The sequence below is a fragment of the Hippocampus guttulatus genome, chromosome 22, assembly GCF_054856545.1.
Source record: "Hippocampus guttulatus isolate MCC_2025c chromosome 22, RoL_Hgut_1.0, whole genome shotgun sequence".
Classification (NCBI taxonomy): Eukaryota; Metazoa; Chordata; class Actinopteri; order Syngnathiformes; family Syngnathidae; genus Hippocampus; species Hippocampus guttulatus.
This window is the reverse complement of record NC_141282.1, coordinates 6515420-6540757: the sequence shown is the minus strand read 5'-3', so window position 1 is coordinate 6540757 and position 25338 is coordinate 6515420. Positions and strand designations below refer to the sequence as shown.

Here is a 25338-nt window from a genome sequence, read left to right as displayed (position 1 = left end):
TCTTGTTTCAATGGAATTGCCGTCTGACTGAAGTCACCGACCGCCTGTCGATGACGCTACAAACGGGCCGCAGAAGCGCCATGCGCCGCGCATTGACGCTGAGCTGTGATTGACAGCGCATGAGCTCTGTCACTTTTTTTTTTTTTTTTTTCCTCCTGCCTCCAAGCCGTCACCTGCGACAAAAGCGGCACGCTTGGCACTGTCGCTTGTGACGAGCACACAAAGACGACAGAGCGGGAAGAAGGAGGGGAAGAAAAAAAAAAAAAAAAAAGAAGCAGCCTTCAGCCTCATTAACAGCTCCGTCTACGCTTCCGAAAGCTTTACAGGATATCGATTAAACTACTTGGAGGACTCCCCGTCAAGAAACATTCCGGAATGAATGTTTATACAGAAATGTTACGCAAATTCATGGTTCACTGTTTTGAAATGTTTGATCGGCAACGTTTCTCAGCAAAATTGATCTTGTCGTGTTTCCTGTGTGCTTTTTTAAAAATGCCACAAAATGGCATCAAAGTGCTGTCATTCAGCATTTTTTTTTTTGCTTCACCATAAGTGGCAGTTTGGCAAAGATTGAACAATTCATCTCAAAAAGAGCCTTCAAGCTGTTTCATGCCACTCCCCAGTTGAAGCTTACTGTCAAACTAAACACGAAAACAGAGAATTATACAGCCATCCACCCATTATCCAAACCGCTTCTCCTCACAAGGGTTGCAGGCGTGCTATGTGCACTTAAAACAACCTGATAGCTTTGCCTGAAGATTATTTAGCTTAATGCTAAGGGAAAAACAGAAAATGAGGACACGGTAACAGCTGACGGATATTTGAACACGCCAGAATATATAATGGGCACATCTTCTTTATCCTCTCTACGCTATTTCTAGCATTTGGTCAATAAGCATTTTTTTTTTTTTACATTCAAAGCCTGCAATCAATTGGCGAGACGAGGTAACCAACCTTTTGTGGCGACCTGGACATGAGAATGGGAGACTGCGACCTCATGTTTTTCGCCGAAGAGCCTGCGCGGTGAAAAAGCAGAGACGGAGAGGAGACGATGAAATGGAGGACATATTCAAATAGTTTTGCGCCCACCGGCGCGACGCGGCGCGACGCAGCGTGACTCATGCAAACATCCACACGTGCGAGTCCGAGACGGCCCCCCCCCCCCCCGTGGCTTTCGGCGTGAATGAATCAAATGCTTGCCAACGTTGTGCGGGTCCTCGGGGCGGCTTTAAATGCTTTTTAGACATGCGACAGCTGCTGTCGCCTTTTCCAACAAGGGGGCAGCAGGGGGTGGGGGGACACTCAAGCATCTGTTTACATTTGCTGAATGGGATGGAATGGAATGGAAGACCTGTACCTGAGTACGGTGGCCTGGGAGGGATGGGAGGGACAAGCAACTTGCCAACAGGGTCAGAGAAGGACGACACGCCCTCTTTGACGCTGTCCAGGCTCCAGCTACTGGGCGTGGGTCGCACTTTTGACGGCAAACGGAGGACATCACAATCATCGGCATGACGACAACAACAACAACAACAAGATGGCGGGTGCACGCACAAACACAAAAACCAACCATGCAACGCAAAACATGAGTGTGCTCATGTTTTGCATTCTCTGTGTCGTGCAATCTTTCATGATTATAATGATCATGCGGAGTCTCTTTTCATCATCTTCTCAGAAATGCTCGTGCGACCCCCGCAAGTCGCAACAGGATGCTCGAGTATCCGCAACGCCAACGTGTCATTTCACGCACTGGAGGCAATCGCGGGTTTCCTGCAAATCGTCACGCTTGTCGTCTTTCGTGCTAATTGCGGCGTACGGCACCGAAAAGTGTCGCGTTTACCGCGTCGTGGCGGCACTTTCTCATTTGCACCGCCATCACTTCCGCAGTCTTCGCTCATTACTTCGCAGTGGTTGTTTTCCTTCGTCGCGGCGCTCATGAAAGGAAATCGCGTGGCTGGTTTTGTGAAACATATGCAACATATGTTTTTTTTGTTTTCCCACCGTCGAGCTAAAAGGAAAAATTAAAAAGGCCTAACCCGGGGCTTTGCTGCTAGATGAGCATTTATATTTCCAAATTCCACACCCATCACTCAGCAAAGCCTGCAAAGGCATGACTCATGCGCGCGCCCACTCTAATGAGCTAAACACGATAGCTGTGATGCGCTTGATGCAGTCGGAGAGCGATGAATTGAACCCCCGCAAACGTCATCGCGAGCTTTGCAAGAAGCGCGACGCCGTCAAGCTGCGCAGAGTCAAGTGGCGCTTTTTTTTTTTTTTTTACCTTTGTCTGGAGCCGAGAGGTTGGGGTCACTACGAGGTAAAGTGGCGTCACCTATGTGATGAGGAGCGGCCCTCTGCGCACACACACAGAAAGGCATTTGGCATGACACAAGCAACACAAAAAGTATAGGTTGCCCCCAATTGCAAGAACACGATGGCCTTGCCGATGAAGTGCGGGGGAGTTGAATGGCCTTGAGAAGCAAACACAGATTTGTGCATTTTTTCTTTTTTTTCCTCTTCTTTCAACCATATCTGGCGTCGAGGCTCAAGTGTACACGCGCTGGCCTTGGGTGGGAGAGGCAAGCAAAATCGTCTTTTTCTGAAGGCTTCAATGTTCGCTTTTGGTGAAGGCTCGCCTTCATAGAACATCGACAACGCTTGCGCCGATATTCGGAAAAGTGGATCAAATACAAAATGATTTGTATTCGCTGATAAATGTTTCAAAAGGAGAGACTGCAGATATATAGATAGAAAAAACGTGACTATTTTCTTCCGTGCTAATCACATCTGCCATCTTAATGCATCACTGTGGCCAACCTGCGCAGGGTCCAGCGGGTTGGGGAAGATGGCGCTGACGGGCCTCTCTCTCGGCGACAGGCAGGCGTTCTCTCTGGAGTGCTTGTGTTTCTCGGCCATCTGCGGCGAACCTGCAGCGGGCGGCCGGCCGTGAGTCAGAGCGGGGGGGGGGGCGTTAGACTGTTACACGCCAAGACCTGGACGCGGGCTGAGTGCGATTCGCCTCCCGCTGGCCTCCGCAACATGATAAATAGCCCACGCTCTCCTTCAGAGCGGACGAATGGCGCAACAGCCCCTCGGCCTGTCGCCGCCGACTCGCGAGCCATAAGTCACGAGGGGCTTTACGGCAGCTGCTCGGCAACGGCGAGCGTATACGCGCCCATTAACGTCGGCGAGCATTCAATCTTTTGATGATTTATTTCAGGTCGAAATATCGCGCGATGAGTCGGGGCCCAGAGAAGACCTGCGATACTCAGCAGAGACTGGAATGGGAACCCTTCGCACGGCGTTCTCGGTTCCTAACTTTTCATCCTCCGGCCTCCCTGTCGTAGTTAACCTACTACGTGTTGCGTGAGCTCTCCAGCTCGCCTCGAATCGCAAGACGTCGATGTTCAACTCATTCACTGCCATTGACGGCCATAGCCGTCAAAAGGGCAATTGTTTTAGCATGGGCTGGCAGTGAATTCAAGAGCCATGCGGCTTTGAAATACAAAAGATAAATCAACTAAGCAATTTTTTTTAATGTGTGCTGTCCAGGTGCAGGTCATGGATGTTCCAACAGGTGATGAGCCAAAACAAAAAAAAAAGAAAAAAAAGCAATCAACAGGATGCGACTCTCACCTCGGGCACTGGAGGGCGCTGAGCTGGTGACGTTGGGTGAGGCGGAGTGGTTGGAGCTCAGGCTGGAGGTAGACGGACTGGGCTGGAAGGCGAGAGGACAAAAACAAACAAACAAACAAACAAAACAAGCACCTTTTATCATCATGAGCCATCCAACCGGTGTTCCTCTATCCCCGCGATTGATGAGCCTTGCGAGAGGGGACGCCTGACGTCAAACGAGGCCACCTCGCCCGGCGCGCTCCGCAAAGTCAAAAAGGCTCAAGAGGCTTTAACGGCCGCCGGAAGGCACTTGAGCACCGCACCGCGCCTCGCGCTGCGCTTTCCAAGGAGGACGAGGCTGCAAACTATCGGGAGGTTGATGTGAATTCTCTGGGTGGGCGGGTTGGAGTACCTGCATGTTGAAGACTTCATCCGAGCTCTCCGACTGACCCGTGATGTTGCTGACCTCGTTGGACGCCTGAGAGGACAGCGAAGACGAGGAGTAGCGGTTCACTGCCGGGTAACTGAGGAGACTGCGGAGGAGGGAAAATGGGCAAAACGTGGGTCAAAAGCCGCGACGGAATCAGGAAGGCAAGCCATCGCACGTTTCGCTTTTTGCGGAGACTCACCAGGATGCAGCGAGAGCCGCGTGGGGAAAGGGGGGGGGGGGGGGGGGAGAAGGAAACAGAGACGTAAATGAGAGGAAAAATTCTCTGATGGCGGCAACATAAAAGGTATGTCGTCACCCCCCCCCAATTTTTTTTTATATTAATTATGAAATTCAAAACCCAGAGAGAGGAGAAGGGGAATGTCAAGAGGGAAGCGGATGCCCCCTCGCGGTAGCCAGAATGTCGCAGGGAGGCAGCGCGGCGGGATCACCGAGCTCATCGACGCGCACGATTCGAGCGCCGCTCGCGCATCGGCGGGGCCGACCGACGCCTTCCAGGCGGGAACGTCGCTCACCTTCGCCTGGCCACGCCTCTGCTGCCATCTGGGCTGATGATGCTGGGCACCGAGTTCCGGCATGTGCGCGGGCTTCCGTTGGTGAAGTGCACCGGGCTTGCGCGCACGTAAGGTGGAAACTCCTGCGGTTTGCGGGACACACACACACACACACACACACACACACACACACACACACACACACACACACACACACACACACACACACACTTTCAAATGATTCCGAGGCAAATAGTCGGAGCCACGTTTCATCTTGCAAATCAAATGAGTTGCGCTGGTTGCTAAGTGTCTGTTGAGAAAAACGGAGGCGCCACCAACCTGGATGCCCAGACTGGATTTCATCAAATGGAACTGGTCCACCAGCTTCTTGTGCAGAGGCCTCATGTCCTGAGGCACCACCTTCTCGTGCACGGCCAGGCCGTATTCCAGAATATGCGCCTGCAAGACAAACAGCGGCCATAATGTTTACTTCTTGTTCAGGCTGTGTTGTTTGGTGTAAGGGGTGGGGGGAGGGGGGGGGGAGGAGAAGGGGGGGGGGATAGGGACGCCACCTAAATAAATAAAGAAAAGATACCTCACCCTGGCTTTAATCTACTGTTACCAACCTGTTCAAACATGAGTTCCCTCAGGCGCCCGATCTTCTCCCCGTCCTCGGGGTGATTCATCACGTAGTCCTTCACAAAAAAGGCCTGTGTGAAGACAAACATCTGTTAGGAACAAACATGGAACAGCAGGAGGGTTTTTTTTTTGTTGTTGTTGTTATTGTAGGTTTTTTTTTTTTTTTTTGTGCCTCCTTTGCCTCGTTACCCGAATACCTCGATCCCCCACCGGGCCGACACGCTCCAAAATAAAGTTTTATGAGCAAACCGACAAAAGAAACAAACATCCCGGCTCAAAGGGAGATCGATAGTCACCATGTTATTATTTTTTTCCCCCAAATTTCTATAATTATAACGAGTTCATGGATCGGAATTTTTTTTTTTTTTTTAAAAAGCGCTAGTTAAAAATAAATCTGAAGAAAGAAAGAAAATAAAACGCTCAAAGCGCTTGATTTGAGCTCACGTGGTCGCACGTGTCACTCAAAGATGCAGCCGAGATCCACGTCGTTTCCACAGAAAAAAAAACTTTCCGAGTGAGCCAGCGAGTGGCTCAGTCAATCATGAGAAAAAGTCCAATTACAGATGGAACGAGAACGGCGAGGAGGTGAAATAAATCAGACGGCATCCCCTCCGCCGCCTCCCAAAAGGGACTTGGGCTCAAATTAAAGCAATAAATCTGAATATTAATCACCGCAATTTTGCCTTCATTTGCCGCGGAACCGACCTACAGAGCTGTCAATCGGAATCACGCTGGGAAATTAAGAGGGTTTTTTGGGGGGGGGGGGGGGGGGGTCGGCGAGGCTTGGGCGGTGCTTGCCATCGGGTTGATTCAAAGTTCCCGCAGCAGAAAAATAAAAGGAGCTCTCGTGAAAACACCGCTTATTATCAAACTACTTCCTGGCCGGAAACATCCGCGCGTAGGCCGCTCGCAGACGCCCCCCCCCCCCACCGACGTGGCTCTCTGTGGGGAAAAGGCGGTTGCTATGCGACACGGTGAGCGAGGTCCACTCGCGACGTTGAGGATGGAAAAAAAAATAATATTTTCGAGATGATCCCCCCCCGCCTGCCTTGTTAAAAGACGCCGCCGCCGCGGCTCCAGCCATGAATGCTCCCTGCAGGATGATGCGGTCCAAATACTCTCCTTCACTGGATTCATCCAGCCCTCCATCTCTCCCTCCGGCCACATCTATCCAGCCGTCTCGACCTCGTATGCACTCCCTTTTGTGTAGCGCTACGTTCCTGCCGGGCCGCCGTTATCGGATACAGCGCAAAACTCGATTTCAATCGGGCTCCAGTTTCAGAGGACAGCAAACGGTGTGCGAGCGCCACCGCACTCGAAACCCTCCGCCGTTACCTCCTGGTAGCGGGCCAGCCCGCCGTTGACGGCGGCGTCGACGACCCCGTTGAGGCACATGGTGAGGGGGTTGACGTTTTGCATCTGCCGGCTCTGGCACTGCGCGATCAGCGTGCGCAGCTGCAGGTTCTTGTTCTCGATCACCTCGATGGCGTTCTCCAGTGGGCTCACCTCCACCTGTAGGTAGCATATTCCAACACGTCGACGACAAGTGCAACCATGCAAAAAAACGTGTCAAATTCAAGTCTAGTCGATTTTCATGAATGCTAAGACCAACTCGTGGCGAGTCACTTCGAGGTTTGCCCGAGTCAGGCTTCACCGCCGCCGCTATGGTATGCCGGCGGTTAGACCGAAGCTACATTTGGGGCGCTCGCTCGGGCGCAGTCGACGGAAGCTATCGATCTCCTTAATGCAACCTTTCTGGTGGCAAACAACTACTTACGCTCGGCAAATTGAAGTCAGCAATCACTGGCGGTTCTTTAATGTGTGATCGCGTTGCTAATTTCCAATTTGAGCTCAGTGCGCCTTATGCTCACAGGCTAATTGCTAATATGTCCTGGGAAGCAGAGGTGTTTTTCAACCTGGCCGCCATTTCTTGCACATTTTGCGCTTTAAGCATTGGGCAATAAGCGGGTGTTTACTTTTAATGCGCCGCCGTGCCGAGTGATTAAAGTCGTTGGAATGAGCAAGGCGACCGCCTGCGCGTACGGCTAACAGAGGAGTCGTTTGCGGGCCGCAAAACCCACACAATGTGCTTGGAGACGATCAAATGCCTTTCGTCACCTTTCGCATTTATCATCTTTGTCTTTATTGTGCGGCGGAAAAAGCACAGTGGCTTTGAGGAGGGGGTGCAATGTTTGCGAGTGCTAATTAGTATCGGGTCAACCTTCAAGATCAGGCTTAAAAAAAAAGAAAAAGAGGTTCTTCCACTCACGCCACATTTAGGTATTTATTTATTTTTCTTCCCCTGCGGCAGCGATGCCTTAATCCTCTCGAATAGAGCTTTTTTTGCCACTGCCATATTTCATACGCTATCGCGCCACCGAGCTGTCGTCGCCGCTTTTGTAATCCACAATTTCCCGGCGCGCTCTTCAATGCGCATATGCATAAAGTATCTATCGACGCTGACATACGCATTTAAGGGAAAAGAAAACTCCCGTTCCTCGCACAAAATGGATCATTTGTCATGAAAGAAAACGTGATGATTTTTTTTTTTTTTTTTGGAGCATGACACCCAACAAAGGCCGAAAATGATTCCATGCAGCCACTAAGACCGAAAACTCATGACTGAGGCCGTCGCCGTTGCTCAATGCAACGGCTCGGATCAATACAACCTGCAAACTCCAAAGTGGATGAGGAGGCGTCTTGCGAATGAGCGCTCTTGTCGTCGTTCAAGCTCACCAGCTCTCGTTTATCCACCTCGAACCACCGTGAGATGCCGGGAAGACTCTGGACCAGTGTCAGGGTCGTCCTCTCCACCCACAGGCTCTGCAGCAGCACAATCAATGATCACCGCGATTGGCGTGCGAATGGCAAAATGTGGATGCGCAGCGTGATCATGAGTGAATAGAATTTCTCAACCAATGGAGGGAAACGGGATCATTTCGATCAGCACGGCCGGTTGGGGAATCGCCGGCTCAGGAGATTACCTTGAACTCGTTCTCCTTGTCTTTGGTGCCCTTGTGGAAGGGCCGATCGTATCGGAACCTCCAGATGTGATTGAACTTGTAGAAGCTCTTGATGTTGTCGGGCACGCCGTCGCGCTGCAGCACATCCTGGCTCTCGGGGATCGGCGTCACGGCGTAGATCTGCAAGTCTGGAAGCGTCGCCTTTTAAGGGAAACCACTTTCGGACGCTTGTCTCTTTTCTGACACCGGTCCTGGAACGTTTCTGTCACACCGATGGGCAACTTAAATTCTTTGATGACTCCAACATGATTTATTTTTTTTTTTTTGGGAGACAACACGCAAAATCCACACAGGAGGGTCTGAGCCGAGATTCGTACCGGGAACCTCTTGCCTGTGCGTTCTCTTACAGGAGTCCAAAGCGAGTGAAAAAGCATCAAGTCGGATACTGAATGGTGAATATCTCGACCTACTGAAAGAAACAAAACGAAATCAGGATGTTATGCATTTCATGTAAAAGTGTCAACAAAAACCGCAACGTTGATTGATGTGACTCGGTCCTCTCCTTCGCTTCCACTGGTCCGTGTTTACGTGTGTATACGCTCCATTGTACCCAAGCGGCGCACCGAAGCTCCAAACGGGCCTACTCACCGCTTACGCGCTTTGAAGACACCCGCGACGCCAGTTTAGAGGTTGCGCACCTTGCCCGTCCCGACGATCGTATTATTCCACGTTGCGGAAAGAGTTGCAAAGCATGCGAAGGCAAAAGGGGAGAGTTTGGAAAAGGATACACTGTGCGTCGGCCTGGTAGATGGTCTGGTCCGGCTGGTTGACGTGCTGCATGGCGATGGCGTGTGGGAATTCGTTGAGCATCCGCTGCTGGAAGGCCTCCAGCCTCTCGTAGTCGTGGCCACGGCACACAAACTCCTTGTTCTGAGAGGGAGGGGGGGGGGGGGGGGGCAGCAAAAGGCAGCGTGGGGTTAGTTTGCCATCTGGTGGAGGCACGCCGCTACTGCACAGCAAGGGACATTGAACATCACCTCAAAGTCAAGCATGCGAAGGAATGCAAACCGGAATTCTCCCTTTGGGCTTATGACTTTTCAAGAGGACAAATAAACGAAGAGTTTGTGGTTTTTACAGCTTTTCCAAATCTCGCGCAACAACAGCAAGAAAAAACGGTCACACAAGATGTAACGGGTACACACCAGTCAATTAATTGACTACTGCACAATGACAGACAAACAAACACATTTTTGACTTCAGGACACCAGATGAACATTTTTTTTTTTGTCATTTACCCGTAAGAAAAAGGGGAACTTCTTTCCGTAGAATCCCACCCTGAAGAATTCTGGCTCAAGCCGTTGCTGGTCCATGATCTTGTCATACAGCGACGCTTCCATCATCTAGTGATACAAATACCAACGCATGAACGCTTGCACCCCCCCGCCCCCTCCCCAAAATGGAGAATCGAATGACATTTGCCAGGTGTTTCTCACCCTCATCTTGCTGAGGTTCCGGTAGTCATAGTAGGACTCGTACTGGTCGGCCAGCTCTCGGCATAGGATGATGCCGTTTTCCCAACACTGGTGACGACAAACGCATCGACTCAATCTTGGATGCACAGATGAACTGCGCGCACTGCGGGGCGCTGGTGGGTCGACGAGCGAGCAGGGGGAGGCAAACTCTCTCCCTCTGGGCCACGGAGCCAGCTCGCTAATTAAATGGACGACTCTTCCTGACTAATCCCTCGCACGCGGGGAGATTGACATGGAGCTCACGCGCAGCGTGGCTTTCCATCAGCAAAGTTAACAGAATTTATTTGGAGTGTGTTGAAGACGTTCTCGCTCCCGCCCCGATGGTACTCGGCGGGGAAGGTGGACATCAAGGTCAACTCCAAGTTGAAGAATTAGTCCTAATATTGAGGGCTTTCCACCGCTCACCTTGCCTCTGTCAAAGTTCTGGACGATGGTGAGGTGCAAAAACTCCTTCCGCTGCCACTCGCTCTGCATGGGGTAGTTGAGGAACTCTCGCAGGGGCCGGTCCGACCATTCCAGCAGCTCGTCGTACAGCAAGAGGGTGTACGAGGCCTCTGCGTCGGCGAGGGGGTCAAGGTTATTCAAAAAACATCCCCAAAACAAACACTCTGCACAGTCCAAACCCCCCCCCCCCCCCCATAAAACTAACATTAAAACTAATTTTTAACTCATTCAGTACCAGCCAATTCTGGACCAAGTCTGAAAAGACGTTTAAAAACGTCTTTGGGAGTGAATGAGTTAAAAATTATTATGCAGGTATTCGTGGATCTGTTACCCGTGTAGTTCTGCGCCTTGAGATGCAGGTCATACAGCTTGTGGATGTACCGGATGTACATTTCCTCCTTGTTGAGCTCCGTTTTATAAAAGTTCTGGGCAGAGGCGACACAGCACGAGAGTTCTTGAACCCGCACAAATCCCGAGTTTCGGCGTTGCCGCGTACTCACCAGCAAACTGACGGTGCAACCTATTTTCTTGCCGTCCACTTCCCCCAGCTTCATGCAGTCCCTGCGGCAAGCGCATCAAAGCAGGTCGGAATGGAAAATCAAAACAATAAACGATCGTCAATTCCTGCGGAAACGATCCCAAGCGACGAGGCCTCCCCACCTGTAGTCCAGCAGCCTCTCCATTAATCGGGTGACCGTGGCGATGAGCGAGATGCCGCTCTCCCGCCACGTCTCGCGCTCGATCTTCTTCAGCAGGCTGCCGAAAAAGAGAAACGAGATCAGAAAACGCCGCCGATCCAAAGACCCGAAAAAAATCAAGGAGCCCTTTTTTTTATTATTTTTTTCTCAGACCACAAAGGACGACACGGAGAGAACAAAAGAACAGAGCCTCTTACCTAGGGTACGGACCAAACAGAGGAATTCTACTCCGGGTGGGAAAGCATAGGCGGGATAAATTAATACGATTAATATCAGCGCACACACAAAAGTTAGTTTTGGGGTTAGTGGCCAAGGAAATAAGTGCGGCGTCCCAAAAAAAGAAAGCTGCACCATGAGGAAAACAGAAAGCGCTTAGCAAATGGGCTGCTAGCATACCCGGGCTAAAATGTTTAACGTGAATAAATGGCTCGCTCCACACAAACACAAACACACACACACGTACAAAGCATGCAGGAGCACAAACCTGGAAAGGACAAGGACGCAGTGGACCGAGACTGGACGCAGACGCGTGTGTGAATGTGCGACGTGAAGACGAATACTGACCGGCACTCACCTTTCTGTTATCGAGCCATCGATTCATCTCGCAGTCATTAAAAACCGAACCAAGCGTGTGTTTGCTTGCCGTGGGGGCACACGCGCACCCCCCCCCCCCCCCTGCTTGGTGTCCAGCAAGGCTCATTGTTGCTAGGACACCAAAGCCGTCTTATCGCATCTCTTTGTTATGAAAAGGAAAAAAAAAGAAGCTCTACAGGCGCGACCCAAAAAAATAAAATAAAATCTCATTGTTATGGTATAAAAAGAAGAAGAAGAACCCAATTCATGTTGGGGGTTTTTTTTCGGATCAACGGACCAGCTGGCCAGTTTTCCTCCAACTCACATGCTGTTGAAGAGCTCCCTGTACGTCTCATCTCCTTTGCCTTCCGACATCAGGCTGTCCAGCTTGTCGATGAGCTTTGCCTCCACCTTAAATTTTTTTTTCTTTTTTTAAATGAATTCCACTTTTGAGGCGCGAGGTTTCCCCATCAGCCCGAGTCGTACCTGTTTGAAATTGCCGCTGCGCCTCTGCTCCCAGTCCATCATGTCGTGGAAAATGGGGATCATGACGTTCCTCAGGTCGGGCTGCGGCACCAGCGTCACCTCCAGGAACGGACCGATCATCGCCGGGATGAAGTTCAGCTTGTGCTCCCCTGGAGAAGGCGCCAGCGACCGTTCCATTTCACATCAGGGGGGGGAGATGCGTCTTTCCACCGTAACACGCCTCGGCGGATGGTCTCACCTAAATTCTGCCACATGCTGAAGATCTCGCAGCCCATCATCACTCTCATGTCTCCGTACCTGCGCGGTTGCAAGAGCGTGGCGTGACGTTAACGTTGACGCGCCCCCCCCGGTCGCGTGAGACTTACTTTTCCAACGTCTTCTTCCTCTTCGAGGGAGAGAAGGACTCCAGCTGAAGGCAGGGCTGGTTGATAAACAATACTGACAGGTAGAAATACGAATCCCACACCTGGAAAAAAAACCACGCACAAAAATGTCAAGTGACGGGCCTCCGCTGAACATCACTTTGATTTAAGGGCCATTTGAAAAAAAATTCATAATAAAAAGCTTCTTTCGAGGCTTGCTTTGGCACTTGTGGGCTTCTTTTTCTATTTTTACCTTACCTTGTAGTCAAACTTGTCATTGAGAAAGTTTTTCCTCAGGGCTTCAGAGAGGTAGAGGACGGTGGTGATAATGACGCTGTAAGAAGCATCGCAGAGACTCACTTACAAGAACGAGGACGAGAAACTGTAGGACATGCCTCGACGATCAGCCTAGCCATGAAAGATGGCCACCTAAGTCGCCCCGACAACGGCGATCCCAAAAGTACGCAAACGGCATTTGTGTTTTCATCACAAGAACCGGTGACAGTTCGTTGAAAGTGACAACAAAACCGATGGATGTGCATATGTTGTCCTTGAGTTCAAATGGTATTTTCTTCATACATCTGCTGAGAGTGCACTGCCCCCCCCCCCAAAAAAAAGGGCCCCCACTCCCAGGGATTCACGTAAGCAATAAACAGACCCAAAAATATAGCTGGACGATGCCAACCGAAAAGGAGGGCACGCTTACTTGTTGGTGACCAGTCGCATGACAGTCCAATCTTTCGGGAACATCTCCGGTCGGATGAGAATCCTGAAGACTGTAAAGATCTGAAGGAGGAAGTCCTGCACCGAAGAATACGGAGCATTCGTGTTTAGAGAGAAATGTCTTCCATTAATTGCTGCATCACGAGCTGGATTGTAGTACAGTGAGTACAGTCAACTCACGCCGCCGTAAAATTTTGGAAAATTTTAATCAACTTTACTGACGCAAAAGCATATTTTCAGATTCAAAATAAGTAATAATAAAGTAATAAAGTAAGAGACTTCAAGAGAAGACATCGCCAATTGTTTTAGACACACAAAATGGAATTCTCTTTGTTGGATGTTTAGTTTGACAGTAAACGTTCACTACGCTTGACATGAACCAGCCCAAGGCCTCCCCCCCCCGCCGTTTGGCAAAATGATCAGCCCAATGACGGCTCTCACTAAAGTTGTATGAATCTAAATTTGGAACGTGTTTGTCCCGAGCTAAACGACTGTCAGCCAGTATTGCGCCGCGCGAGTGCGTGCTTCTCAGCATTCCCGATTTCATCCACCGCCGCGGTCCCGTCGCTGTGAGTCAGGGATGCCGAGTTGAGTGCCTTTTACCCTCAAGTCGTCTTTGCTGCCGAACGCCTGCAGCAGCTGCTGGTAGTGTCTGTCACTCATCTGTCGCAGCAGCGCCAACAAACACGCCACAAACTCCCCCTGGCAGTGCGCCGCGCACAAACAGAAAAGCGTCAATTAGTTGGAAAGCATTGTTGAGATGTTTGAGGTAACTCAAACGCCCCCCCCCCCCCGCCTCAAAAAAATAATCATTTGCATTTAACTGAAACGTGCTCTCCCAATTGGAGAACAACGGCTGGCATGGAATGAGTTGACTTTATCGGAGACATGAGTGTCCCTCCCCTCCTCAAGCATCCTTCAGGATGTGGCGATGACAAGCACATCGTTACTCACCGCACCGCCCCCCCCCCCCAGCCCTCTACCCACAAGTGTGTGTTGCATTATAAATCCCAATTACTGCCATTTGTTTTAATGACGTTGGCTTAATTATAGTCGCCACTGAGGCAACTCCATTTAAAATCTATAATTACTTGCCAAAAGGAGAGCACAGCAACACACACACACACACACACACACACACACAGCAACACACACACACACACACACACACACACACACACAGGTGCACACACACACACACAGGTGCACACATACAGTGACATCCTGGAACTGAAGTCTCATGGCCGGCCCGGCGGGCTGCGGTCGGTTGCTGATTTCCAGGATGGTCCTGAGCAGCACTCCCAGCAGGCTTTCCACGATCAGGTCCACTTCTTCCGAGATCACCGGCTCCTGCCGAGAAAGCGCGTCAGCATCGGTGCGATCGGGGGAGCTGCATTTTGGACAGTTTGCCACCGAGGGGGCGGAGCATTTCAAATGCCCAAATGATGCAGAGAAGGGGAGAGCACACATTTTTGCTAAATTGATGCTTCTAATTAGCGGAGTGCGCGGCGGCCAGTGCGACTCTGTCAAATGAACCGTGACGGCACAAAAAAAAAAAGCAATCTCGTCCTCGCCATCAGTTGGCCGGGGAAATTCTGCCGTCTTACTGACCGAGGTGCCGTTCTCCTCCTTCTTGATGAGCGACAGCATGCTGGTGAGGATGCGGGCGCACATGACCAGGTCTCTCTGCTCCTGCATGTGAGCCTGCAGGATGCGAAGCACCACCGGCAACAGGATGCACCTGGATTCTACGACCGGGACAAAGCGGATCAGGGCGTCGCTCCAAACCCTGCGCAGATGAGCAAGGTGCTCACCCGTGTTGGTGTACAGTTGGCTCTCCACCGTCTTGGCAAGGCACTGCAGCTTGACGGCCTCCAAGGGACAGTCGGCGTGGACGATGGCGGGCAGGCTGCCCAGCGTCTCCCGCACGAAACCGGCCACCTCCCGCACGGTGAAAATCTTCAGCAGCTCGCCGTAAACCGCCGGGAACGTTCGCAGGAACACCGCCTGGCGAATGACAAATCGTGTCAAACGGAAAGAAGCGGCGGCGCAGTTTGACTCCTGCACCGCCGGGAGCGCGAGATGATTTCATGACAACGGCGCCGAGTGCGAGCCCTTGAGCGAGGGAAACGCGCGTGTTTGGGGAAAGGGGCCGACATGCGCGCGTGCCTGCGTTTGCGCCACCGGACTGGTGGCCTTGTTTTCCTGCGAGAGGAAGAAGCGAATGGACATGAAGAGCTCGTGGATGCAGACGCGGAACTCCTCCTCGTTCTGGCCTCCCGTCGCCAAGGAGAAGAGGCGGCGGGACTGGACGATGTACTTGAAGATGTACTCGCTGGCCTGAAAAACAGCAAGGAGGGGTGCGGGGGGGGGGGGGTCTTCATCAGGCCACGGAAAATGCTGAGAGGCGTTTGTCGTCGCGGCTGCTTGCGGGGGCGGAGATGCAATTCTAATCGGATCGTCATCCAAAGACGGAACACGGCCGCTGACCTTGAGCACTTGCTGGATATGCTCCTGATGCTCGGCGTCCACGATGCGGTCCACGTACCACTTCTGAACTTTGATCAGGTCCCTTGGAAACAAAACACAACACGGCACTCTCGATGATTCCTTTGAGGAACAATTCAAATCCCGGTGTCATCTTTCAAAACGGTTCTGCTCGACGTGTGGGGGGTGGGGGGGAGGTGCAAAAAGGTATTTGACTTCATTTGTGTAGCGCGCGTGTGTGCGCGCATGTGTCGGAACATCACCGCTCAATCTTAGCAGGTACACCGAGCGTGAAGTCGACAGCCAGACTGAACAGCAGGCTATGAAATTGAGCGCATAAGAAGGTAGCACCTTTTTTTTTTTCCTCCCCTCCCACTTTGAGTGGCCACAAGAGGGCGCCAAAGCATTTTGCAGGCATTCTCAGAGCCCCTCGGGCCGCTTCGCCTGTGACGGGTTCTGTCAGCGGGATCCAAAACTCGACTGGCGTCCTCAGTACGCACCTGTATGAGAGAGCCCCCGCAAAGTGGCTCTCGATGTAGGTGTCCATGACCGGCTTGAAATGCTGAAACTTGCTGTCTTGGAGAAGGTTGATGATGTGGACCTGCGAGAGAAGAACACAGAAAGGACGGTGAGCGGGTTGCTACTTCATTTAACATACTTACAAAAAAAATTATAATATGTGTGAACAAAGAGCTTCTGATGTTGCCGCAGTGTAGCGCCACCTATGGTATCGGTGGACGGTATCAGCAGCCTTCAAACACACCCAATACCTTCAAATATGCCTGATATGACACCTGGTATCAATACCCGCACATGCTGATTTTGTTATGATTGATTTGGTGCTGTGCAACTTGCGTTGATCTAAAAAAAAAAAAAAAAAACCCCCCCCCCCCCGAAATCGAAACTTGGCAAAGGCGTCACCCGGTCAGATCTTTTCATCGCTCTGAGCACCTCGCCGAGCAGGGAACACGCGCTCCCCAGACAAAGATCAATCAGAGCGGCGCGATTGCTCTTGACGGGGCTCTCATACGCGACGTCTCTCCATCTTCCGACAGCAGCCGCCGCTTTCATTCTCACGTCGGTGGCGAGCGCGATTTCAAGAGAGCACTTACCAGCGAGTCAAACACCTTGAGGCCGTATCTCTGGGAGCTCTCGTCCAGAATACCAAAAAGCGTGTCCAAAGTGTCTTGTAGAAACTGTCAACAACGGGGAGAGAATTTGGACGTCCGAGGTCTTTATCGCCACGAGAGCGATAAATCAATCAGCCGCCGCGGCGGCCTTACTTTGACAATCTCCGAGCCGTCGATCTCCTTCAGCTTGGACAGGCTGTCGTTGATCCGCTCGGGGTGCGCGCGCCACTTCAACAAGTCGAGCATATCGCCTGAGGGCAGACGTGCAAGATCTGCGCTTGAACGTGAAATTCTAAAAAGCGACGGGCGACGGCACGCGGGGCAAGCAAAGCGGGGTAATGAGAGCGACATCGACGCCGCCGCCGCCGCCGCCTCCCGTTCCGGCATCCCGACGTAGGCCCATCCAAAACAAATGTTGACGTTTTCATGTTAAGACGCATCAAAAGAGATGAGAAGTAATTTCCCGACATCCCCCCGACGTACGCATGAATAAAACATCATTCCGCTGGAGTCTTTTCGCTGTCTCTTCAGATTCGATTGAACCTGAAACATCCTCTTTTTTTGTCGTCGTCGTCGTCGCGCGGAAACGTTTTTCCGTGCATGAGCGGTTTACCTTTCGGTCTGTCAAAAGCAGTCGCCGTGCTATGTGCGTCTGTGAAAGTGACATGTAGAAATTGCAATAAGGAGACGGGCAACTTTGCGACGGAGAGTCGCAAGCCGGAGCGGACCACCCACTGCAGCAGTCGGGCGACAGTTTCCATCCTAATACGTAAGGCAAATGGCAGGTCTCTGAACTTTATGAGAATAATTATCCTCCTTTTTCTCTGTAAGCCTCAGTTATAGAAGTAGTTCTTTGCAGAGGATAAATAATATATACCCAGGAGTACTCAAATATCTGTTGCTATGATTCACTTGATGTTTTCTTTCACCAGCCAAGTCGTTTTTATTTGTGACTCTTCTGAGTGTGACCACAAATCATCAGGCAAGCGTCCAACATGGAGCCAAGAAAAAAAAAATTAAAATAATAATAACGCAAATCCCAAAAAGGGCTTTTTACCGTTTTGCGTGAGCTTGGTAGAGCAGAGGAAGCTGGTGATCCAAAAAGACTCCTTGGTGCCTTTCAGGGTCTGGTTGTTGGATGGGATGTTGGCCTTGGAGAAAGGCAGCTTCAGGTAACGCGTGCAGTCCGCCAAGCTGGTGTTCTCGTCGCACTGGACACAGAAGAAAAGAAGCTATGAGCCCTGAAAATATGGACCGGGGTGATATTAGATGCCGGCTTTTTGTTTGTATTGGAAGTCAAGTTTGTTATAAGGCATTTTTTAAAGCACATTAACAAATGTTAATGCTTTATTTTTGTTTAGTTCTCATTAGTTTTAGTGTCAGTTTTAGTATTTTTTTTCTATGTATGGAATATTTGACGAGTGCATGATAGAAAAAATGGTCTGCATCACATCAACTGGTCATGATGTTGTACTGCTTTTTTTTGGGGGGGGGGGGGGGGTTGTGGTGGCTCGATGTTGGAGTAAGACAATCGCAGACCGGGGGGGGGGGGGGGGGGGGGCGCTGTTGTTCGATTGAGTCGGCGTGCTGCCTTAACGCTCGGCTGAGGCTGGCGCAGGCTCTGGACTGCTGCTTCAGCATCTATTTTGGGTCTGACGGGAAACTAGGCCATGCAAGTTTTCATTGAGCTCTTCAGCAACTTTCATCTGACATTACTCCCCCCCCCCCCCACCCCACAAACCCAACCACACGCTCCCCCACAACCAACCAAGTCAAGGAAACCGTCTGACAATGCCACTGATGGCCTGTAGCGAGCAGAGGGGTAAAAATAAATTACACCCCCCCCCCCCAAAAAAAAAAATCTGACGTTGGGTGACTGTTGAGCCCGGCGGCTGACAAATGAATCAATGCGGCGTGCGCGTCATTGTGCACGGAGCCTGAGGTTTGCGCGCACACCCTTTGCCTGCAGCTGAGGACGTAGGCTGCAATTACAGCCCAAGCAGGACCTCTCTCCAAATGACGATTTGGGATGCTTTAGTTGCTCCGGGCTTTTGATGCGTCACGACCAAAAGGTTTGAGGCGATGAGCGTGTGTGTGCGTTTGCAGGTCTGTAACCACGCAGGCGAGGCACAGCGGGTCAAGCTTCTCAAAGCCTGCGCACAGCGAGAATTTCAACGGCCTATCACGGTTTGAAGAGCCGCTTACGCGGACGCGGCTTTTGGCTTTGCGACAGCGCCGAAAAGTGAGACGGCAACACGGATGCGAACTTGGAAGGCGTGAATCACATAATCATACACCGCGCGATCCCGTTTGGGAGGAAACCTGCGAGACGCACACAAATAGCTTGTGGGCATAAATCGGGGAGGCTGAAGAGGCTGGAAGCAAAAGGCGCCGGCAAATGAAATGACTGCACAGTTTCAAAAACCCATTGGGGGGCAAACGGAGAATCTTTGTCAACTTTGTTTGCGTCTGCGGAGGGCAAGCGGGCCGCTACCTTCTGGATGATGAGCTCGTGGGTGCCATCTGGCAGAGTCCTCCCGTCCTCCTGCATCAGCGGCACGAAGGAATAGCCGAACAGCTTCTTCTCGCCTTTCTCTTTGGCTGCGGAGAGAACGCCGTCAACGGGCTCCGTCAACAAAAGCGTTCTTAGCTAGTCTCTCGCCGCCGCGCAAAAAAAAAAAAACCCCGTTAGCGAGCTCAATTCCAGCCTTGAATGCGGCATCACTAAGATGTCCATATTCCACCGGCACGCCGAGGCGTCACTTCTTGACAAGATGTTTATCATGATAGACTCGACAAGTGCAATTCTCTTTGTTTGATGTTTAGTTTGACAGTGCAATACGGCAATTTTCAGATTCGCAACATTTGGGCGTCCTGGGTTTTTCTTTTTTTTTTCATGATATGCAGCAGGTCTCGCACTTGGCAGTTTGGTGTCAACGCGGTCCTAAATTGGGCTCCTAATGAGAAGACCCTGAAGACCCTGCGTGGAGCCACATCAAGCATATGTGATGTTTTCTACACCCCCCCCCCCCCCCTCCGCCGCTGGAGTCCTCAATAACATGACAGAATTTTCCTCAACTACTTACTGGAGCAATGTCGGAACTCAAAGCGCACGTGCGATCCCCGGAACATGTCCACAGGGATGGGCAGCTTGATTTGCTCCGCCCACCGTGGGCTATTGTTGTGGTACAGCACCAACGAGTGGTACTCATCCCCGCCCGGTTCCCCCGACCCGGCGGCGACGTGACTCTGAAGGGAAGAAAGAAAAAAAATAAAAAAAAATTCTGTCCGATACGGAAACCGCAGAAGCGGAAGTGCCGGAGATGAGCAAGACGCCGGCGGTGCGGCTCTCATCTGGGTCAGCCGTATTTAAATGACGAGGTGAGCTCTGGAATTGGTCGCACCTAAAAATAAGCGGCCGTTAAGGGACAAGTCAAGGTAACTAAGGGCTTAAATTGGAGGCGTTTAGTGCTGGGAAGAGTCGATTTCCCTTTGGAAACGACAAAGGCATCTTCAGCCACCTTGCAGACCTGACGTGGAAAAAAAACTCGGACCGCCATCCACAGCACGTCGACGTCTTCCCACCTTGAGGATTTGTCCATCGATGTCCAGCAAGTAGACGGTGATCTCCACATTCCTGGCGACGCTCTTGCCACCCTTTTCGAACTCGCCTTTCTCCAGTGTGACGTAAAGGTCATTGCGCATCTCTCCTACAAGGTGGAAAAAAAAAAATAAAATAAAATAAATAAAAAATCAGACAGGCAATCGATGATGCAAACCAGAAGCGTGTTACGAATGACCTCCCAACAGCTTGGACACATTTGCGTGAGAGTGTGCTCAGGCATCCTGACAGGGGGTGGGACAGCATTGACATGAGTTGATTCATTTTGTACACACACACACACACACACACACACACACACACACACACACACACACACACACACCCCATTGAATGTATATTGGCCAACTCCACCATAGGGGCGCAAAGAGGATCATAACGCCATCTCAAGGGTCAACATTGATTTCCTGCTCTTGACAGTGGTAACCATAGCAACAAAGACCATCCTATAGACTCACATTCAGTAACAACCCCCCCCCCCCCACACACACACACAGAAATCGATTTAAAAAAGAAATAATAGGCAGGTAAGTGGAGACTCAATTACCTTGGGTACAACAACAATAACAAAAAAAAGTAAAGTGGAGAAGAAATGGTTGAGGGGGGGGGGGGGTTGTTTCGCAGACGAGCGGAAAAGGAAAAAAAAAAAGAAGAGACTGATGTAGTCATTCACAGAGGAGCAAACGAGACGGCCCGGGGGCAGACGTTACTTGGTCGGAAATGGAGAGCGAAGAAAATGACAGACAGCGAGTGTAAAAAGGTTTGTTGTTAGACGGAGACAAAGAGCGCCGGCATCAATCTGCGCTCGTCGGGCGCTGGGGGACCCGCGCCCTGCGCTTTGCTCTTTATCTGTGGGACCAGACAGCGCACCCCGCGTATGTCAAAGGAAGCTTTTCCGAGGATTTCACACAGCGAAGCAAATAATAAGGCATGCTGACCCCCACCCCCCCCCCCAAAAAAAACTTGACTTCAGATATCAGTATTTGATTGCAGAGTAGTCATGTGGCGCATGACAACAAGGGCGCCTCCCCGCCGAGGCCCGAGGCACCGGCGTCACTCGACAGGCACCCGTCTACACTGCGTGCACCTGAGAATGACGATGAATATTTCATCAACGAGGTGGAATTTGCTCTCCAGCGGTGGGTGAAGATGTTGCCAAGGCAACCGCTGTGGAGATTGAAAGGCAGGTCAAGGTATACCATGCAGACGCAATACGATATTGCACGGAGGGGCAACTTTGAAGCACACAAAACATAACCGCAAACGGTAAGTTTTGGAGGGGGGGGGGGGTAGCCTCGGACTGTCCCACCTGGCATAATGACGTCGGAGAAGCCCAGCTTCCTGGTGATGGAGACGCCGCGCGTGAAGAGCACCATGTACTCCCGCCTCAGCTGATCGATGTCCCCGTGGAGGAGCTGGAGAGCCACCGCCAGCCCTGAGAACACAACCAGGCGGCTCACGCGCACGCGCTTTGAAAAGAAGTCGCCCGCCGGCGGCTTCACGCACCGGGAAAAACTTGACGCCGACATTCATAACCACAAAGCGCTGCGGATGGCTGCGCGCGTGTGTGTGTGTGTGTGTGCGTGCAACCGAACACCCACTGCACACAAAAAGAGAACAAAACAAAAACAACACCTGTGACTCATTCGCACGTCTTTTTCTATTAAAATGTTTGTTTTTTTTAAAGTCCACAAGTAAGGAGCATTGCGGCCTCTCGCTCCTCTTGCGTAGCATTGACGACTTGAGCCACAATTGAGTCATCCTAATCTTTCACGTTATTAAAAAAAAAATCGTTGACTTTCAAATGGCGACAGACATTGTTCGGATTGGCAAAATACATTTGGACCTGCCCGCCGGCCGAGTCGCACTCGTTTTATCCAACCGGTGAGATAATGACGGGCGCGGGCGCGGCGGATGTCGACGGGATTGGCCTGTTTGAATTTCGGAATGTCGCGGTGACTCCTTTTTCTGCGGCTGGCGCCACAGGCCGTCACGCTCCGCCATCGTTTGCGTAAGCGTATCTCTAATCGTCTTTTCGGCGCTACGGCGGCAATTCAAATTGGAGGCCGAGTTATTATTTTGTCCGACACGCGCCGTGCTCGACAAAAAAAACAAACAAAAAACATTGGAGCGAGCGGACCTCATTAGCATTCGGGCTGACAAAAGCGTCCTCGACCTCCGCTGGCCTCGGCCCGCCGCCTCTTCGCGCAAAAAAAAAAAAAAAAAAAACGCCAGCGCGTGGAAAAAGTCCAAAACAAAGGAGGTGAGCTGGTGCGGAGGTGAGAGCCGAAGCGACTACCTGGCCTGACTCATCGCTTGCGCCAACGCTTTTACGAAACGGGAGCCTTTGCAACGCTCCGCGCGTTGCTGCGAGTTTTCAGCATCATTGTCGCATCTTGAGGGACGGCTCAGGATGAACGAACATCCGTCGAGTCCTCATTTGTCCTCCGAGGGAAAGCGGAAAGAGACGCCGACTCGGTTCGATGCGACAACGAGGCACAATCTCAGGCGGGATCTTTGTCACGCTTCCAGTTTGGCAGTTTTGAGGACGTCTCCGGCCAACCTGTTGTCACGGGAAACTGCTGACGCTCGCCGCTCCGCGTCCGCGGCTATTTATATCAAGCGCGTGAATGCGTTTTGCAAGCGTTTGCAAGCTTCCTGCGGAGACGGCGGCCACGTGAGGGGTTGAAAGCGACCCCCCCCCTCTCCCCCTTCCTGGAAAGAAGAACCTCGCGCAGACAACGCGGTGACTCAGACGGGCCGGAAACGGACTGATCTCACGCCGCCGGACTGAGGATGACACGGGGATGCCGCAGAGGCGTCGTTTGGCAAAATTGCCCGCGATTTAATGTGTTTTGGTCTTACGGGTTCAAAAAAAAATAAAAAATAAAATGGCAAAAGGAAGCAGGAATTAAGAGTTGATTTATCCTCTTCTATTCTATTGGAGTCGATGGCTTACCCGTGTTGGATCCGGACAGGTTGTATCTGGAATTGACCTTTTTGATGATGTTCTCATGAATTTGGTGCCACTCGCTTTCCGTGTTACACCTGAGACACCAAAACGTGCGATCGTCATTGAACGCGGTGTTGAAAATACAAAAAAAAAAAAAAAAAATGAAATTGGCGCAACAGAAATCTCATCGCTCGCTATTTTCGGTCTCACCAAAGTCTGTCGTCCTGGACGTTCTGCGAGAGACAGGCGGCGGCGCGTCGGCCGCGTACTTACGCGTAAACCTTGAGCAGGTGGTCGTCCTTGGAGTCGGCCGTGAGCAGATCGGCGATGCTGACGACGGCGCAGCCGAACGGGCGGCGGTACTGAACGCTACATTGGTTCTTCTTCTCCCCGGCGCCCATTCTCCCTGCGCCAAAAACCCGGGAGATGCATTTCTGCGCATCATACGCGCCCAAGCGTTTCGCCGCCCACCTATTCTGATGATGTGCACGACGATGTAGACATCTTTTCGCAGATCGCTGCTGCCCAGATCCTGTTGGGAACGCGAAACCTCATTTTCGGACGCGACAGTCACGCGACGACGGATTTATGACGACGCTTCGCCTTCGCCGCTTACCACAAACAGGGTGCACTGTCTCTCCGTTTTCTCCGGCGACTTGGGCAAGCCGCTTTTATTCAGCCTGACAAAGAACCTTTCACTGAACGGAGAAGAGAAAGCGGAGACGAATGGGATCGGCAATGTGGACCCGTAGGCGCTTGGTAAATGCAGAAAAATACATTAAAAAATTAAAAAATAAAATACATGGGATCGTATTTCAAATGGGTAGCAATGAGCAGAACATAAAAGCGCATGACGGGCAAAAGCAGAAAGGACGGCTCACATTTGCGGAGGCGTCCTGCTGGGCCATCGGCGAGGCCGGCGGGCTAATCCGGTTAGGTGACTTTCACACTCGGCGCGATAAGCGCGGAGAAAGCCTTGTAATGCGCCGCCGCGCCGGACAACGCGCCAACTCGCGAGTCCGAGCGACTCGCGCAAGGGCAGAGCGTCGCCGAACCGCAAAGTGAGAACTCGGGGGGGACCGGTTGGGCAAAACATGAGTTCTGTTAACTCGCACTGGCATTAGCAGACCCAAAAAGGGTAGCGTGGTTGAAAACGTGACGATTAAAATGCGGAAAAAGGTCACAGTTGTGTGTTGAGGCCGCAGCATTGTGCACCAAAGGCCACGTTGGACACAAAGAAAACGGCGCGCCGCAAAGGAACGGGGCGGTGTTGGCACGGTGCTGAGGCAACGGGTCGGACCCCCATCTGGAAAGCGTCACCGGCTCCGGAGTCAAGCGGTGAAATGGCTCCCTGCCAGCCGGCCAGTGTAAATGCGTGTGTCTGTTTACTCGCGCCGCCAGACAGCGCCAGACAACTCTGGCAGGGGGCCAGGGATGCGGGTTTTTTTCTTCTCCCCCCCCCCCCCTTCCCCCTCCTCGAAGACAAGTGATGCAATCGTGGCCTCATTGGCAAGCTCAAAATGTCACCGAATGCATCACCCGTGACCCAGGTTGCTCATCTACAAAATCACAAATCAATGTGTCATCATCACCCCCCCCCACCCCCCCTTTGTGAAATAACGTGATTTCAATGCATTTCACATGTCTAGCTATCAGCATCCCCCCCCCCCCCGCCGCCGCCGGACAGCGAGCCCATACCTGAGTGGCCGGTTCTCCCGCCCGTCATAGATGTGGAAGAAGACCTCAAGCTCCTCCCCCAGGTTGGCACTCATCAGGCTCTTGACGTGGACGAACAAGTGATGGGTGCTGGCGGGCGTCGGCGTCTCCTTCTTGCGATGCCGACGCTCCATCTGCCAAGGGGTGGGGGAAGCGGAAATCATGAGAGCAAATCGAACGGAGCTCATCTCATTGACGGAAAAATCTCGAGACCGGCCAATCGCGTTTATTCATCCTCATTTGATGTATTTACTTTTTGGAGACCCTTTCGTTCTCAACGATCAACGTGGAAGCCTCTCACGTCACTCACGGGGCCATGTAACACGTTACGCGTGGCGCCCATCCCGATCGAATGAATGCCCCGTTCTCCAAAACAAGGATTTGACGTGGCTGCGAGTGGGCCACTGTGTCCCGATGGGAGTCAAACGTACTCGCTTTGTAAACGCCACTTGG

General features: G+C 51.7%; 1 protein-coding gene across 2 annotated transcripts in view; it reads right to left on the bottom strand.

The window, feature by feature from the left end:
* Positions 1-25338, bottom strand: part of dock4b (dedicator of cytokinesis 4b) — a 43331-nt gene that overhangs the window by 1904 nt on the left and 16089 nt on the right. The window contains exons 7-51 of one of the 2 annotated variants that reach the window (XM_086102832.1): positions 24868-25019; positions 23786-23867; positions 23641-23701; positions 23443-23575; positions 23176-23264; positions 21526-21651; positions 20180-20304; positions 19681-19843; positions 19089-19195; positions 17652-17805; positions 16748-16845; positions 16577-16660; positions 15965-16065; positions 15468-15549; positions 15147-15317; positions 14792-14984; positions 14589-14725; positions 14193-14327; positions 13581-13679; positions 12961-13055; positions 12513-12588; positions 12258-12358; positions 12131-12189; positions 11893-12041; positions 11732-11817; positions 11031-11057; positions 10796-10891; positions 10636-10696; positions 10467-10560; positions 10097-10245; positions 9653-9739; positions 9455-9559; positions 8948-9089; positions 8181-8347; positions 7933-8019; positions 6532-6708; positions 5184-5267; positions 4897-5016; positions 4579-4700; positions 4028-4148; positions 3637-3718; positions 2818-2927; positions 2282-2354; positions 1358-1474; positions 955-1016 (exon numbers count right to left, since the gene is read on the bottom strand). In XM_086102832.1, coding sequence (XP_085958958.1) covers positions 955-1016; positions 1358-1474; positions 2282-2354; positions 2818-2927; positions 3637-3718; positions 4028-4148; positions 4579-4700; positions 4897-5016; positions 5184-5267; positions 6532-6708; positions 7933-8019; positions 8181-8347; positions 8948-9089; positions 9455-9559; positions 9653-9739; positions 10097-10245; positions 10467-10560; positions 10636-10696; positions 10796-10891; positions 11031-11057; positions 11732-11817; positions 11893-12041; positions 12131-12189; positions 12258-12358; positions 12513-12588; positions 12961-13055; positions 13581-13679; positions 14193-14327; positions 14589-14725; positions 14792-14984; positions 15147-15317; positions 15468-15549; positions 15965-16065; positions 16577-16660; positions 16748-16845; positions 17652-17805; positions 19089-19195; positions 19681-19843; positions 20180-20304; positions 21526-21651; positions 23176-23264; positions 23443-23575; positions 23641-23701; positions 23786-23867; positions 24868-25019 — 4941 coding nt within the window. The remainder of the gene's footprint in view (positions 1-954; positions 1017-1357; positions 1475-2281; positions 2355-2817; positions 2928-3636; positions 3719-4027; positions 4149-4578; positions 4701-4896; positions 5017-5183; positions 5268-6531; positions 6709-7932; positions 8020-8180; positions 8348-8947; positions 9090-9454; positions 9560-9652; positions 9740-10096; positions 10246-10466; positions 10561-10635; positions 10697-10795; positions 10892-11030; positions 11058-11731; positions 11818-11892; positions 12042-12130; positions 12190-12257; positions 12359-12512; positions 12589-12960; positions 13056-13580; positions 13680-14192; positions 14328-14588; positions 14726-14791; positions 14985-15146; positions 15318-15467; positions 15550-15964; positions 16066-16576; positions 16661-16747; positions 16846-17651; positions 17806-19088; positions 19196-19680; positions 19844-20179; positions 20305-21525; positions 21652-23175; positions 23265-23442; positions 23576-23640; positions 23702-23785; positions 23868-24867; positions 25020-25338) is intronic. The other variant, XM_086102833.1, reaches the window with a different exon arrangement.